This window comes from Gouania willdenowi, chromosome 17 (genome assembly GCF_900634775.1).
Source record: "Gouania willdenowi chromosome 17, fGouWil2.1, whole genome shotgun sequence".
In the NCBI taxonomy this organism is placed as follows: Eukaryota; Metazoa; Chordata; class Actinopteri; order Blenniiformes; family Gobiesocidae; genus Gouania; species Gouania willdenowi.
In genome coordinates, this window is record NC_041060.1 from 17,322,113 (window position 1) to 17,338,460 (window position 16,348).

Here is a 16,348-nt window from a genome sequence, read left to right on the forward strand (position 1 = left end):
CTTGAAGCTGGTCCCAGGACCATTTTATGTTCAAGCATCATAGGGCGGTTGAGTATGACTAGTGTGCCCACCGTGCATACTTCAAAAATGCCCCATTATAGTATACATCCAGGTATTTCTCGTGTACTCAGTCATTCCATACTATCTTGTGAACTCGCTACATACTCATTTTGATGTCAAACTTACTATAAGTAGTACGTTAGTATGCCATGTCAAACACAGCCTTGAAGTTCCTGACCCTAACTGTGAGTTTCCTTCCAGGCCACCGTACGGGCTCCCTCAGGAAGATGGGATCGGGTGCTGCGGCACAGGAGCTGAATGCCAACCTGATGAAGGAGCCCTTCTGAACCAGCTGTGTTCAGTGCTGAAGGACTATGAGGGTCTGGAAGAAATTGACAAGATGTTGGGAATCCCCAGTCTTGCAGGACAGGCAAGTATTTCACTCACTGATTCAAAGAGTCACCTTTAATATGGTGTTAACTGCAGAATGTTATACATACTGTATTTGCAGCTTTGGGTTTTTTTTTTTGGCAAATAATGACTAAAACCTCCTCACCGAGGGCTAAGCTTAACTTGCTCGTGCCTTTTTAGGGCTCTTTGTCAGACCAGGATCAGTACCTGGGCTCTTTGGACCCAATGGCCAGCATAAAGCCCCCCCACTACAGTCAACACTACGCTGGCCAACAAGCTTACTGTGGCATGCCTCCTGACAGTGGCTATCACAACCCCTCTATGGTTGCTCACATGGGGCCCCATAGGATGGCTCCTACAGGTTACCCCCCAATGATGAGGATGCCTGCTGGTGTGGGGCCTCGAGGAGGTGGCATGAGGCCGAACGGGCCCAACCCGATGGTCCCCCAGCAGCCCAACAATCTGAGGCTCCAGCTGCAGCACAGACTGCAGGCCCAGCTGGTGCGTTGTTTGTTCCTTTTCTTAGTGCATACTATGGTTAATAACTTTAGAAACTTCATTCAAATAGTGAATGTACATTATGTTCAAGTAACAGCCCCGGACATGGTTTGGGTCAATTACGTTTTTCATGTATAATTGGCTCTTCAATTATCCACATTCAATTATACCTCAATTATGTTTACAGTAACTGGCATTTTTTCCAATTACAATTAAAATGACAATTGTTTTTTTCCCCCTGAAAGTCAATTACAATTACATTCTCAATTACTAAAGTTCAATTACAATGAATCACATTTACTGAGCTTTTAATAAATAACCCTATAAAACCTTCCTCTTGTGATAGCTTTCTGTTAGCATCTCTCATGATAGCAGGTCGGTATTAACCCATGTCTTAAATCAGCTGTAAAATACACTAAAAAAGTTATCTATCATCCTATTTGGTTTTCATCTCTTGGTTTCCTTGTTAGACTTCCTAATCAATGAAAATATTGGTATTAATTAACATATTTTTCAATTGCTATTTAATAATTATAATTGACCCCAACCCTGCCCCCGGTACAGTAATTGTGTTATTCATTATCAGTTTTAAGAATTTTTTCAACTTTTTCTCTTCAGTGATTAAAAAAACTGTAATATACACAATTATTTTACAAATACGACAAACACAGAATAACATTTAAACCCACTGAAGCACCTAAGGGTAACTGTTTAAATGGTAACATGCACTAAAGACTTAATTTACTTTTTTACACTGGATTCCTGCAGCAAACTGACCTATTTAATAAAAAGTATGTCAATGTATATAGGAAATGTATGATTTGCTGTGCTGTTTTCTTCTAGAACCGTCAACCAATGGGGAACCAGATGGGGGGCGTGTCTAATATGAATCTACCTCTTAGGTCAAATGTACCAAACCAGGTCAGTCTTTTTTTTTTTTTTTTTACCCATGCTATCTTCATATCTATGCTAGAGGCCAGTACTGATGATTGTTTACCAGGGAACCCTCAACGCCCAGATGTTGGCCCAGCGTCAGCGTGAATACCTCAACAACCACCTCCGTCAGCGTCAACAGCAGCAGCAGCAGCAGAACGTTCAGCGTGCCATGATGATGCGTGCTCAGGGCATCAACATGCAGCCCAACATGTCCAGTGGAGGGGCCGCGCCCACAGCGATGCCCATGGGGGGCGCCAACCCACGGATTCCCCAGGGAAACCCTCAGCAGTTCCCCTACCCGGCCTCCAGCTACGGTACAAGCCTGCCCTCACCTCCTGCATCCCTTCCTCCTCATCCTAGCTCCTCCAGCCCCTTCTCCTCCCCCCTCTCTCCAAGCCATCACCTGCCTAGCCAGGGCATGATGGGAAACGTAGGCGGGCAGTACAGCGGGGTAATGAGCCCGCCATCTCAGCACAGTGCCTTCCAGTTCAGCAGTTCAGGTATTTGACAAGGTCCCGGCAGCAACGTGCGTTTATGTGTGTACGTGTGCGTGTGTGTGTGTGTGCAAAAAGCAAAGTTTGAACTAAACAAAAGAAAAGAGAAAATTTAAAATTGGAGAAACAAATTCGATTACAGACGAAGAGCGTTAGTTTTGAGGTTTCTAGGTCAATTATAAAATGTTTTACACTTAGTCCTACCCTATCGTCACATTTACCTTTGTGATCACGATTTTGGCTTCCACGATTAAATGAACCTCATTGTCTGCAATATTTACATTCAAAATATTGACTCTGCATTCTATAATAATGTATTTATCTGGTTAGCCTTTGGTACATTTTAAGCTCTTGGGTTAATTTTTTTTAATTATTTTCTAGTATAATTCTTATTTAAAGCTTCATTTTGCACTGTAAAATCTACACATATTGTTTGTTTTAATCATGATTACAATATTGATCAAAATAATCGTTTGTAGGGAAAAATCGTTTTTTCAGCAGATAACGTAATTTTTTATGTAAAACATACAAAATGCGAGAAAAGATTCCTTTACTTTGCCAAAGTACGTGACCCGGAAGTGAAGCGTTACACATTCCGAGATATCTTTAGCTCTGCAACGCTTAAGAGTCTCTAAATCCTCTGAAATGTCCGTGAGGAGGTTCTGTGCCCAACACCAGCTAAAGCGAAAAGGACACGTTTCAGATGCACAGTTGGAAGCAGCGAGCTTGTCATGCCAAACGGCCGTTAGCATAGCCGTTAGCGTCTGATGAGAGTATACTTCCGGGTCACGTACTTTGGCAAATCGGTAATGGAGAAAATGAATAAAGGTGTTTGTTGTCCGTTTTTCGTTTTCTGTACCGAAGCAAAAGAGCTTGAATTCGAAAAACAAGGCGTTTTCCGTTTTTTCATTTTGGTTTTGGAAACAAATATCAAATAATGAGGGTTTTTTTTCGTTTTTCATGTTTTTTTTACATAATGAAAAACAAATGATACACGGATTCTTTATTCCTAAAAGAACAAATGTAAAATATTCAGAAATATTCAATTTTAAAAAAGAAGAAAATACATACATCTTGGAGGCTTTTAAAAACATAAACTGGCTGAGTTGTACATTATCTTTTTGTGTCATTTTAACCCAAAACTTGAAGAAAAGTATTACAATTGGAATGTCTGATATTGCCAAGGTCAAAATGATCTCTCGTGAATTATCTATCAAATTTAATGAATCTTACAAAAATGAGGTTACACATTTAAAGAGAAATCTAATTAAAAATGTGTCTAATTCACCAGTTAAAATGTGTGCGTGCATTTTCCTTGGTGTCATTAAATCTCTTATATCGTCTTCAGGAATGAACCAGCAGCAGCAGCAGCAGCAGCAGCAGCATCAGGAGTCAGTGTCCTGTTTCCCCTGTGGAGCTACCACCCCACAGAGCCCCCTGCTGTCCCCCCGGGTGGGGCAGGCTCAGACCTCCATGCTGCAGCCAAACCAGGGACCAAACCAGGGAGGACCTCCTTCCTACCAAGCAAGCACTGACCTCAGTGGATGGCCCCAGCCTGCCAATATCTCCACCAGCAACAGGTAACCAAGCGATATATGTTAGAGGCAGTCAGTACTGCTATGGACAATGATGAATTTGCAATCGGTATCTACATTGACTTAAAAAAAGGCCTTTGATACTATTGGCCATAGACATTGATAAGTATGGCATTCAAGGGCCATACCATATGTGGATTTAAAAATATATAGTTTGTGGAATACCACAGGGTTCTGTGCTTGGTCCTGAATTATTTACTGTTTCTATAAATGACCTTTGTGATGTATCAGACCTCTTCAATGTTTTTGTGTTTGCAGATGATACAACCATAATTTGTTCTGGAAAAAAATTTAATGAACTTTTGGTAAAAATAGAAAAAGCTGGTTTGATATGAACAAATTATCACTCAACATTGTAAAAACTAAATTCATGATTTTTAGAACCAAAAAAAGAGGAATTTGAAGAAATAAAACTTGAAATAAATGAAATTAAAATTGAGTGTGTTTTTGGGAGTCATAATTGACTGTTAATTATCTTGGAGGCAACACATACATTATATAAAGACAAAAATCTCAAAAACACTTGGTGTGTTATATAAAACAAAAGACTTACTAAATTGCAATTCCTTGTTTACAATTTATTGGGGCACCACTTTTAAGACCATTGTTAATTATATTGTTTTATTGCAAAAAAGGCCATACGATTGATTAACAATGCAGGATATTATGACCATACACATCCATTATTTGGTGAATCACAACTTTTAAAGTTTAAAGATATTGTTTATTGTGAGAAAAAAAACAAAGATAATGTTCAAAGCTAAAATAAATGTTCATCCAGAAGGCGTTCAAAACTACGGTACTTTTATCTACAGACCAGCAAATACAGCCTACGAGATCAATTTATGTTTATTGTACCAAAGGCAAGATTGGAACTAAAATGAAGATGTTTGTCTGTTCTATGGGTGAAATTGTGAAATATTGTTGATCCAGAAATACAAATGAGGGACACAATATTTATTTTCAAAAAGAAAGTTATTTAAAGCAGTAGAAATATGTTAATAAGAGTATAAAGGGTTCTTTTTTAAATGTTGTATAAAGAAATATATATATATATATATATATGTATTTTTTTTTATTTTTTTTGCATTATTTGAAAAAGTTAAGAACTTACATTTCTTTTGTGTGTATTATTTGAGAAAGGTAACTTGAATGTAATGACTTATGTTGGGCTTATAAGCATTTTTGCCTCTGCCTGTTTCAGTCTTGTTATATATTTTTTTAAATTACGATTTATGTTTTTTTTAGACTGAGACAAATAAACTGAAGAATCTCTCAGTAATCTGACTTCTTTTTTCTTGTCAGCGTTTACTCACAACAATCCCAGTCTCGGTACTCTACACAAGCTAACGGGGTAATGTACAATGGCAACAACAACAACGGAAATGTGGGCGTTGCCATGGCCAATAGGGGGGGCAGCATGCATCCAATGTCGGGACAGATGAGCTCCATGGCATCCATGAATTCTGATCAGGTGGGTTGAGAAAAAACAAAACACAGAAGTGTGCTGCAGAGTTTTTGGAACAGTTATTCAGGAGCAGACATTGTGCTTCTGTAGGTGAGCGATGGCAGCCTGATCCTGGAGGAGCTGGCAGGAATGGACATGCTGACACAAGAGGGTGAATCCAACTCTGTAAGTCTTTTATTGTTGAATAGAACAGTGGTTTTCAACCTTTTTGAGTTGAGGTACATCTTTTCATTGAAAAAAATCAGCCATTCTTATCAATGGGTCTTGAATAGGAATCAAATAAACACAAAAAAAAAGTGTTTTTAATAGGAATCAAATGAACAATGAGAAAATCAGATTTTTCATATTTAGTTTTTCAAATAATTAACGATATGCAGTAAAGGTTGTTAAAGTGTATTGAATACAAATCAAACAAAAAACAAAAAAAAGTTTATCATCTTTCATATTTTGCATACTTGATACACGTCGTGTAAATATGATTAGAACTACAATTGAATTTTATTCTGTTCAATATAGTTTTGTTTTATATAATGTTTTTTGACATTATATTTATATAATATATAATAAATAAATACATAATTATAATTAAGAATGATAATAATAAACTAGGCAAATACGTATTTAGCAATTGAAAATTTAAAAAAAAATGGCAAAAATGACAACCTGTATCTGGATTTGTTGACAAGTTTTTTCTTTTTACTAATTAAAATTTAATGTAATAATGCAGGAAAAGCAGATGACCAACCTTAACCTTAATATATGACCTTGAGCAAAGGTCAAGGTCACACATTGAAAGGAAATGTTGTTCAATGGTACAAGTCTGAGCACTGAATCTCAATTTGTGGCCAAGTTATAGGGAAAAAGTAAATATATATTTTTTTGTTTTGGCTGAGCTTTGTCGTCCATAGAGCATTGAGGTCTCACTATGTTCTGGCTTCCATAGTTTTTTTCTGATGAGTTCTTGACCTTAAATATGACCTTGAGTGAAGGTCAAGGTCACACATTGCAAGGAAATGTTGTTCAATGGTACCAGTCTGAGCACTTTAGAATTAGGGTTAGGTTATAACCCTATAACAACAAATTTTAGGATTAGGTTTAGTCTTAGTCACGTGACCCAAGCTGGCCAATGAGGGGTGCTGCGTACAGATACAATGTCGGTATATTGATACCATATGGATAGCCACTGACAAAAATGATTAGTTTAAAAAAAAATGTTTTTTAGAACATTTGAAAATCCGTTTTTTTAAAAAAAATCTAAAATACATCAAACAGACACTGTTGTTCCTCAGGTTTTTGTAACCTCAACTATTCTGTGCTTTGTTTGCTTTGTCTTTATTTCAAATGGAAACAGTGTTTATTTCACGTTCACTTGAGGATATTCTTTTCTTTTGCAGAACTTTTGCTGACCCTGGCTGTGTTTGGCACCAGATAAGCGTCCGATCGTGTACCAAAAGTACGAAAACCACATTGATACCAGCTCACCTCACGGAAGAGATGAAGGAGTGAAGTAATGAACCACAGCTTCTAGAGAGAACTATAAACAACATGCAGAACACTTTAGTTCATCTGTAGCAGCGTGGGCAACAACAACAAAAAAAAAGGCTGTGATTACAGGAAATTACCAAATGGACAGCACTGAATATCGGGATGATTCAGCGTTTTGTGTTTAGCTAAGATTGCTGATGATTCATCTTTGATAATTAACGTAGTTGTTTTATTTCCTGGAAAAGGAAACAGAAATTGCGCAAATAGGATTTCCAGCATTAGGCTGTAGGGCAGTGTTTTCCAACCTTGGGGTTGTGACCCCTTGTGGGGGTCACCTGGAATGTCTAGTAATTGATTTTTTTTTTTTTAAATTAGTGATTAACATTACATTTTTGTAATTAAAAAAAAAAAGTGTTATTCCTTTAAAAAAGAAAACACCAACAGCTGTATTCTATACTATATTCTATACTCCTCAAATATAAATTTAGTAAAAAATAAAAAAAAACAGTACAAAATTAAATAATAATGAGAATTGTAATTCTGTAATAAAAAAAATACATTGTTCTTTTTCAAATTAAAACGCCTTCACACAATCTCAAGCAACTGTATTCAAATAAAAATCTAGTTTAAAAAATACAGCATAAAAATAAATAATGAAATTGTTCATTAAACAATTATGAAATTTCAAATTATGCTTTTTTAAAAAATTATTATTCCTTTTCAAATTAAAACGCCACACTAAATTTCTTTCTCAAATTTAAATCTAGTTTAAATAGAATACAGTTTAAAAATTAAATAATGAAAATTTAAGTTATACTTTTGTAATAAAAAAAAAATACATTATTATTTTTTTAAATAAAATACAACAAACAATCTTTAAAACCAAAACACAGCATGAAAATCGTCACTATAGTACGACTCACTACACTATATCACAAACATGATCAAAAGGTAATTTTTAAAAAGTCTTCTTGATATCAAAATGGGACCGTGACCCCCCCAAAAAAGGTTGGGAACCACTGCTGTAGGGTAACATACACATTGCAACAATGTAGTTTCCATCAAGTGAACAATCAGCCTAAAATGGACAAAACCTATGGGATTGGAACCCATGTGACACAGACTCAGATGTATGTGTATCTGTGCCGTGTGTGTGTGCGTAAACCCTGCTTGTGGGGTTTGAGCCACTTTGGTTGTTTAAACAGCTCCGCTCGGACGAATGTATTCCCAAAGGTTTTCCATTGAAAACACTCAAACATGCTCCGCTGGGCTGTTTTAGAGGCAGTGCGTCACTGAAAGGTGTGCATGTACTGTGTGACTGTGAATGTGTGCGTGTGCGTGTGTGTATGAGAGTCAGGAATGTACTTTCTGCTGTGTTCGGACACTAGAGAGGTGAACAAGCCTCTAGATTCATATTTGTGCTTCGATTTTCCGAACCTGACTGAAGATGACAATAATAAGGTTATTAATGAAGAAAAATATTTTCACGTTAACATTTATAGTTTTTAGAGTTTTATGGAAATGAAAGTAAATAATTATCTATTATTATTATTAATAATAAGAGAATCTAAGATTTCTACACATTGATGGTTTTGAAAATAATATATATATCTTTCAGCTACTGTAGTTACATGGGGTCCCTGTTCCTATCTGATGACAGTTTAAAATGGAAAAAAGAAGCATGTACATACATTTTTTAATAATAATGTTTTTCCTCAGAGTTTTATTTTGAAAAACAGCAGTTTAGATGTTGGTCAGAGAGCAGAAAAGCTTTCCTGGTGAAATTACAAAGCACATAGTAATACTGTATCAGATACTGTATTTTCCCACAGTGGCATCAGTAGCTTTCTGTTACACAGAAACATTTAGTCAAAAGGCACATTCAACTGCTTTTTGAAGCATTTTTAAGTAGTTTTACAAAAGGAAAAGAAACATACTCCATTGATTTCTTTTATTTTGAAACTTCAGTCAGTTATGCACAAAATTATTGATTAATTAATAACTATTTAATTAAACTCAGTAGAAAACGTGTCCCTGTTGTTACACTGCTTCACCCTTCTTGTTTGATCTATTGGTGCAAAATTAGCTTCAGATTAATCACAGCACACCTCGTCACTTTGATGCCCTTTTGGTTTTTAGACAAAACTTAGTGTTTACCAATAAAAGATTGTGTTATAATAATAAAAAATATAATAATATTTTATTTACGACTTAAATTAACGCTCTATTTAAACTCATTGACAGTTAGCTGCATTGCTAGCTTGTACAGTTGGTGCTCTAATATTCTACTAATGAGATTATAAAAGCCACTTTACCTCCCCCTGATCAAACTAATAAAACATGAGTGGTGATCTCATTTTAATCCTGCTTAATGTACAGGCTGAAGGGCACTCATTTAGTGTATTTTCTAAACCATTACAAACTTACGGAAATGTATTGCATTCACTTAATATATATATATATATATATATATTTTTTTTAAATCAGTTTTTTTTTAACAATTTAATTTTTTGCTTTTTTTCGGGGGTTTTTTCCAATGTTTTTTTAACTAATTTTTTTTCATTTTTTCGGACTAATTTTTTTTCTGCTTTTCATGTTTCCAAGTATCTCGACAATTCTGAAAATAAAAGATTGTACAAAAAAAAAAAAAAAAACACTCAGAAAAACAGAAAACAGTTTGAAAAACTGCTCTGAAAAACAGAAAAAAATTGAAAAACAGAAGAAGAAAATAAAATGTGTCCCAAGTTACAGAAAAAAATTGCCCCAAAACAGATTTTTTTTTGGTGTTAGGTTGTTTTTGTACTTGAAATGAGGAGTTAATTCACATGAACATATTGGAAGAACATTTTCAAGATGGAAAGAGGTTTGTTAACTGTGTTAAATGAGATTCAAATCTTCATTTCATGCGTCCTCGGCAGTTACTGCACATCTCATAAAATCCTGAAGACTTCAGCCTGGATGAAAGAAAATGTAGATAGTAATTTGTCCCAACAATTAATTATTTTATGTATTTATTTTCCATTTTAACTCAAAAACTTATGCTGGTCATTTTTCTCATCACTAGATGTATATTTTATGACCTGCAGATTATTGTAATTAATGGAAGTACTGAAGATGTACTGGAATAATCCAATTAGTTTGGTTTTAAAGAAACGCTGATAAATACATACACTTGCATTAATCCATAAAATAACAACAACAAAAACCCTCTTAAAAGAAATAATAAGCTTTTTAAAATGTACCTTTTATTAAAAAAGAAAAATGCGGTATGAGTGATGACAAACTATCAAATAAGGCTAACACCTTTTACTCATACAAGATTATCAAAAATTAAGACTTGGTCATTTTTGGCTGACAGTTCATTGTGGTGAAAACATTGTAAAGGTACAATATGAATGTGATACTAACATATAAATTAAAGAAGTACAATATTTCCTGCTACCCTTGAATATCAGATCAAATCATTTATTTGATCTCAATCAATACTTGTTTAATTTTCCATCCCTTACAGTTGCTATGTTTCCATTTAACCAATTATACCGTATTATACTCTAAACCAGGGGTGTCAAACTCATTTTAGTTCGGGGGCCAAATACGGGGCAGTTTGGACTCAAGTGGGCCACAGATTTTGTACAAGAAAACAAGTAATTAAAACTATATTGTAGTCGAGTTTGCTCTTTTACGTATACGTGAAATACAAAATATGTAAGAAACTGACAATATCCAAGCAATAAGTGATAAATATGAGTCCTAACAGGGTCTTCACTTTACATTTCTTAGATTTTGTGACCAATTTCTATTTAATTAAGGGAAATTTGAGGAAAATTGAAGTTTTTTCAACTGTTTAACATCATAAATGACTGTAATCGTGCGATTTAAGCACAATGATTCAGGTTTTGTCCGTCATTTTTACTTTCTACTGCGGACCGAAATGTATGCTCCAAAGGTCCAGATTTGGCCCCTGGGCCATGAGTTTTACACGTGCTCTAAACTCATGTCTGAACGATTATAACAATGCTCCCGATGTTTAAAGGAATAAATCCTTCCCTGTCATTTCCAGTTCCACCACCAGGTGGTGCCAAAGTCATTAATGATGTTGGGGGAAATAAATAAATTCCCATTATTTCCAGTCCTGAAATGTGAACTGGGGTGTGTGTAAAACAGCTCTAAAGAATGTTGTCCTCACGTGCAGTTTCATAATTTAAATGGATTACAAGATGAAGATGTCACGATAATATTTCATCTCCGAAAAATAAGCTACTTTATCTGATTTTCTTGGCTTGGCTGATTTTAACTGACTAACTTATTAAAGATTGTACCACTTTAACATGTTAGATGTGATTGTCATTGAGACCTGCTTTCTACTCATTATTAAACGTGTCTGTGTTTCTACTGAAAGCGTTACTTTACAGCATTAATCTGTGTAATACGTTGAATATTAGAGGCTCAGTGATTGTTGTTCACAGCTCAAGAGATTTTTTCTTTTTTTTTTTTTTGAATAAATATGTTAAAGTAAAATTCTCTACTCAGATGTTCATATTAAACATTGAAGCAGGGACAGTTGCCCAGTGAATCTAGTCTGTACAGGGTGCAAATGTTTTACTATGCAGAAGTTATGGACGATCTCACGCTATATATGCAAGCTGTTGTGTTGCTTTTGCCAATGCTGCTTGTTAATTTATGATTCATGTCACTGTAAATAAATTATTTTTATTGAGCATGTGCTGGCTGATTCATTTTATTGGCATTTATCACCAAATATATACTGTATATACATATATTACCTTTAATACACAGCCACATTTTCTAAATCGCAGTACCTAATGTTTTCCAATAGGGGGAGACATTTACTGTTCAGAAATTCTCTGAATAACAGGCTGATGACTTTCAACGCAACTGCACACACAGAGGTTGGAATAAAATGTGTTTCCTACTGTTAAATAGAAGAAAATGCATAAATTAATAGAACATATTTCATCACTGTGTAAGTAGCTGTGCCAATGATACATAAGTTGATGACAATTTATGGTCTGGTGTAAAACAGAATTTAGGAAAGTTCTACTTTCATAGGAAAAAAAAACCTTTTAAATCTGCTATCTGATTTTTGTTACATTAACTAAAGAATCAAACTGTTATAGGCATACTACAATACGACTATTTGCTTTTTTTTATTTTTATTTTTTAAAAGGAAAGAAAAAACGGCCTAAAAAATTTCGAGGGGGAAAAAAAATGCAAATGAAAATTTCAACTAAAAAAAAAAAAAATTCTTTGGAACATTTTATGCAATTACTTTGGGGGCCACAAAAAATTAAAAATGTGTGTGCAACGCTTAATTCTTTTATCTGACTTTTTTTGGTTTTATTTACTGAAGAATCAAACATATAATTGTGAATTTCTTATATAACACAACAAAGTGTGTTATCTAATATATCTAATGTCAATCTGACCCCAGGGATATTTGCTTCTGGAAAAAAGATTTTTTTAGAAAATTGTTGACCATGTTTTTGTGTCAGGCCCTTTATTATTATTATTAGTTGAATACATAAAAAACTCCTTGATAAATGAAACCATGACCTGTTCTCTAGCGCCATCATCAGGCCAAACTTTTAAATTAGAATGAATTTATTTTGAATAGTTTTCATCTAAATCTCAAACATCAATGACCACAGTAGTATGAACCCTATTGGTTGTGGTGATGATATGAGCTTTTCCTGCAGCGCCACCATCAGGTCAAACTTTCAATTTTAGAGTTTGTCTATCTTGAAAATCTTAAATCCAAATATATTCTAATTTGGGGTGCACATTAAAAAGTCAACTATTATTTTTTAATGATAGACATTGAATGGGGTCAAACTGACCCCAAGAATAATAGGATTAAAATGTAAATACAAGTTGTATTTTTTAAAAATACATAATGTAATGTCATAGTTTAAAACAAATATAAGAATTGTAATAGTTCCAGCAATAATTATTTTGTCTTCTTTTTAAATAGTATGTTAAGTTGAGGTTTTGTTTATTCAGACAAGGTTTTTCACCTTTTTAAATATTTCAGTCAGGATCATTTTAGTCAAATAGCTTTAATTAGCATGCATTTTAGATTTGGTGGTAAGATTCTTTTCTGGTTCCTCTCTGCTCTTTCCAGCAGCTGCGTGGAAAGCCTGAAGCGAAAGGACCTCCCATTGGTTTTTCCATGAGCTACTTGGAGAAGCATAAGCAGAGAGAGCGGTCAGCAGGACCCCCCTGGAATAGAAGCACAGATGTTTAGATGGCAACAAAAGACAGTGTTTAATTAGACAGAAGAGGAGAAGCTGGGGTGGGGGTGGGTTGCTAGCCGTTTGCAGACAAAGCGAACGGAAGTAGGCGTGATGCTGTGGTTTAAATGCAGCGCTGAAACCAACTCTAACCAATGGGAAGCATAGAACAAGCATAAAACAAGCATAGAACATGATCAGATCCATAGACTCCCTAGTCTGTTGTTAAACAAGTGGCTGGAACAGAGAACGAACAAAACCCGCGATCAGTGCGCACTTGTCCAGATACAAAGCGGGGGCTGTTCCAACTTGGTAATTGGACTAGATTTATATAGCGCCTTATAACCGCACTGAAGCAGTCCCAAAGCGCTTTACATATCAGCTCATTCACCCAATCACTCTCACACCAATGGGACAGGACTGCCATGCAAGGCGCTAGTCGACCACTGGGAGCAACTTAGGGTTCAGTGTCTTGCCCAAGGACACTTCGACACATAGTCAGGTACTGGGATCGAACCCCCAACCTCTCGATCAGAAGACGACCCTCTACCACCTGAGCCACGGTCGCCCATGTCGCCCAACTTTGCCCACCCTACCTGCCTCCCTAGGACAAAATTGCCATCCGTTGGCTGCGGAAGCACATTGCGAACGTGGCGTTACGTTGTTAGACTTTCAATGCCATAATCTACGTTGTTGGACTTTTAAATGCTTTTAATCCACATGGATCCTTTTATTCTCTCCTGCCTGTTGTTTAACTTAGTGATTTACAACTGACAGCAAGTCTGTCCCTATCTCTCATATTAAAGCACACGTGTCTCGTGTTGTATGATATATCATGTAGAACATCATAAATAATAACACCGCATAATTTGAGCAACTTTACTTTCTCCTTTTTTTAAGTTACAGTGGGTGCTGAACATTTCAAGCTGTATTTTGAATTTATTTCAGCAGGTCCATAATATGGCTTTCAAAACTTATGTTACAGAAATGAGAAATTACAGTAATAGAAACAGTTAGATTGGTAGATTTGTTTTTCATTCCTTTTTTGTGACGCAAAACTCGAGACGTACTATATATTGATTTTTTGTTTTGTTTTGTTTTTTGCAGTGAAACTTCAAAGGAATCATCAAAGGCGATCAGCAGAACGCCTCTAACGAAGTCTGACGTTGACATTCGAAACGTGTCGGGAGATTAAAAAAAATCCCGAAAAACATCGTCTGAACAAACAAAACCTCAATTTAACAGATATGAGAACTATTTAGGATGCGACTCAAATCTCATGTGTCTTCAGGTGCCAGTTGTCAGAGTCACTGAAATATGTTTTAATGAACAAACCCAGTGAACCTTACCTCCCCATCATCTAAACTCAAATATGCTTAATCCTCTGGTGGCCTCAGCGTGGCCCTCGCAATCTAATCTGTGAGTTCTACATATTGTTAAAGCTCTTTCTCTCTGTCACACAACGCCCTTTGTCACAAATGTATCATTGTGAAATGTCCTTCTCTGCTGGATGGGGACAGGTGTGATAAGTCATACAGAGAAGAGCTTGAAATAGATTAGGCCTTTTCGTGTGCACGGCATATCTCAAGGTCATGGCTTTTCATCAAAGGTGACACATTATGTTTCACCTGTAGCTAAATGTGGATGAGTCACGTTCGGGATGCACGTCCAATCTGACAAATAAAAGATATTCATCCATCTGTTGGAGAATAATACTGTACGTTTTTAAACAATATGTGAAATTTCAAGAATGATCTGAGTTTCCCGCCATGTATTTTGAGATAAAGTTACATAACATTATTTAACATCTTAATCTGCAGTTCTGAATGGTTGCAACACTCACTAGTTTTCACAATGGATTGCAAATATGAATGTGTTACAGTGGAAAGAGACAAACAGTGATCGCCATGTGATCTGTCTCCCCATTGGTGCAGACAGCTGTCAATCATATGCGTTCACCTGCGTCACAGTAACTAAACTTTGCAGTCACTGCTCGTGAGTATTTGTACCAAAGATATTGGAGAAAAGAAGATGTGCCACTGTGACGAGAAAATGTGCAACAAGAACAGGACTTTTAAATTGGCAGTTTATAAATTAAAATCATACGCAAATGATTGTTTACGTGCACTCGATTTACCATATTTTTTTAAATAATTGCATTCAATTAAAGTGGTGAAGATTAATGGAAAAGATAAAAACTAGCAAGAGACACTGTTAAAATATTTATTAACAACAGCAATTTAAAAAAAAAAAAGCCCGAAAAAAATCAACTTTTTACTTTTTACAAGGATTAGGGCCAATTTTGATTGAGAACAAAATTTTGGGCAAATCAAGAATAAAGTCAAAATGTCGAGATTAAAGTTGAAGGTCTGCTTATGAAGTCAAATCTACAAAAGCTGACAAGGTCCAATTCACCATATATGACAACAAACAGATCGTGGCCGTCTACAAAATGTCATGATATTGATAAATGCGTTAAAAATATTGTGATTAATAACAGAGAGATTCTTTCTCTTTTAGCTCATAAACACGGCGTCGTAATCTCTTTAAGGACTTTAAAGAGTTATTGCCAAAAACGTAATCTGTTCAGAAGGAAAAAACAGTCACGTTAGGAAGAGGTGAAGCGTTCAGTCCCATCTGTGGCTATTGAGAAGCTGCGGAAACAGATTAGGGACAGTTTTGATGGAGACTGTTGTCATATAGTGAATAGTCCGCCTCCGTAGATTTGACTTTAATAGTAAACTTTAGACTTTTATCACCACATTGTATTTTAAGTTTATTTTTGACATTTCAACTTTAATCTCGACATTAGAATTCGACTTTATTCTCAAAATTTCACCTTTATTCTTGACATTTCAAATTTTATTATTGATTTGCCCAAAATAATTTTCTTGGCTCTATAATCCACTTCTGTACTGTCTCACATGTACATCCCCTAAACACTGTTTGTCGAATCAAATGCACTCTTTCATTATTATTTGAGTTGCTTACGACTTGTGTTTGTTTCATGTTGTTTTTGTGGAAACAAAAGCCAAACTAATCACACGTGTAGCCCTCGTGAGAAATCAGGAAAATAGTCATTCTCAGAGGTGTAAAGAGTCAGATACATCCTACTGAAGTAGAAGTACTGGTACTTGATCGAAATTGTACTCAAATACAATACAAGTAAGTCATACATAAAATACTCAGGTACAACTAAAAAGTAGCTCA

General features: G+C 35.4%; 1 protein-coding gene across 3 annotated transcripts in view; it reads left to right on the forward strand.

The window, feature by feature from the left end:
• The window catches only part of LOC114479073 (nuclear receptor coactivator 2-like), a 57,926-nt gene extending 46,319 nt beyond the window's left edge, over nucleotides 1-11,607 (forward strand). For all 3 annotated transcript variants that reach the window (XM_028472529.1, XM_028472526.1, XM_028472528.1), the window contains 8 exons: nucleotides 262-430; nucleotides 592-912; nucleotides 1,753-1,830; nucleotides 1,910-2,345; nucleotides 3,688-3,919; nucleotides 5,240-5,408; nucleotides 5,493-5,567; nucleotides 6,797-11,607. In XM_028472529.1, the coding sequence (XP_028328330.1) occupies nucleotides 262-430; nucleotides 592-912; nucleotides 1,753-1,830; nucleotides 1,910-2,345; nucleotides 3,688-3,919; nucleotides 5,240-5,408; nucleotides 5,493-5,567; nucleotides 6,797-6,808 (1,492 nt within the window). In that variant the 3' untranslated portion in view covers nucleotides 6,809-11,607. The remainder of the gene's footprint in view (nucleotides 1-261; nucleotides 431-591; nucleotides 913-1,752; nucleotides 1,831-1,909; nucleotides 2,346-3,687; nucleotides 3,920-5,239; nucleotides 5,409-5,492; nucleotides 5,568-6,796) is intronic.
• The last annotated feature ends 4,741 nt before the right edge of the window (nucleotides 11,608-16,348 follow it).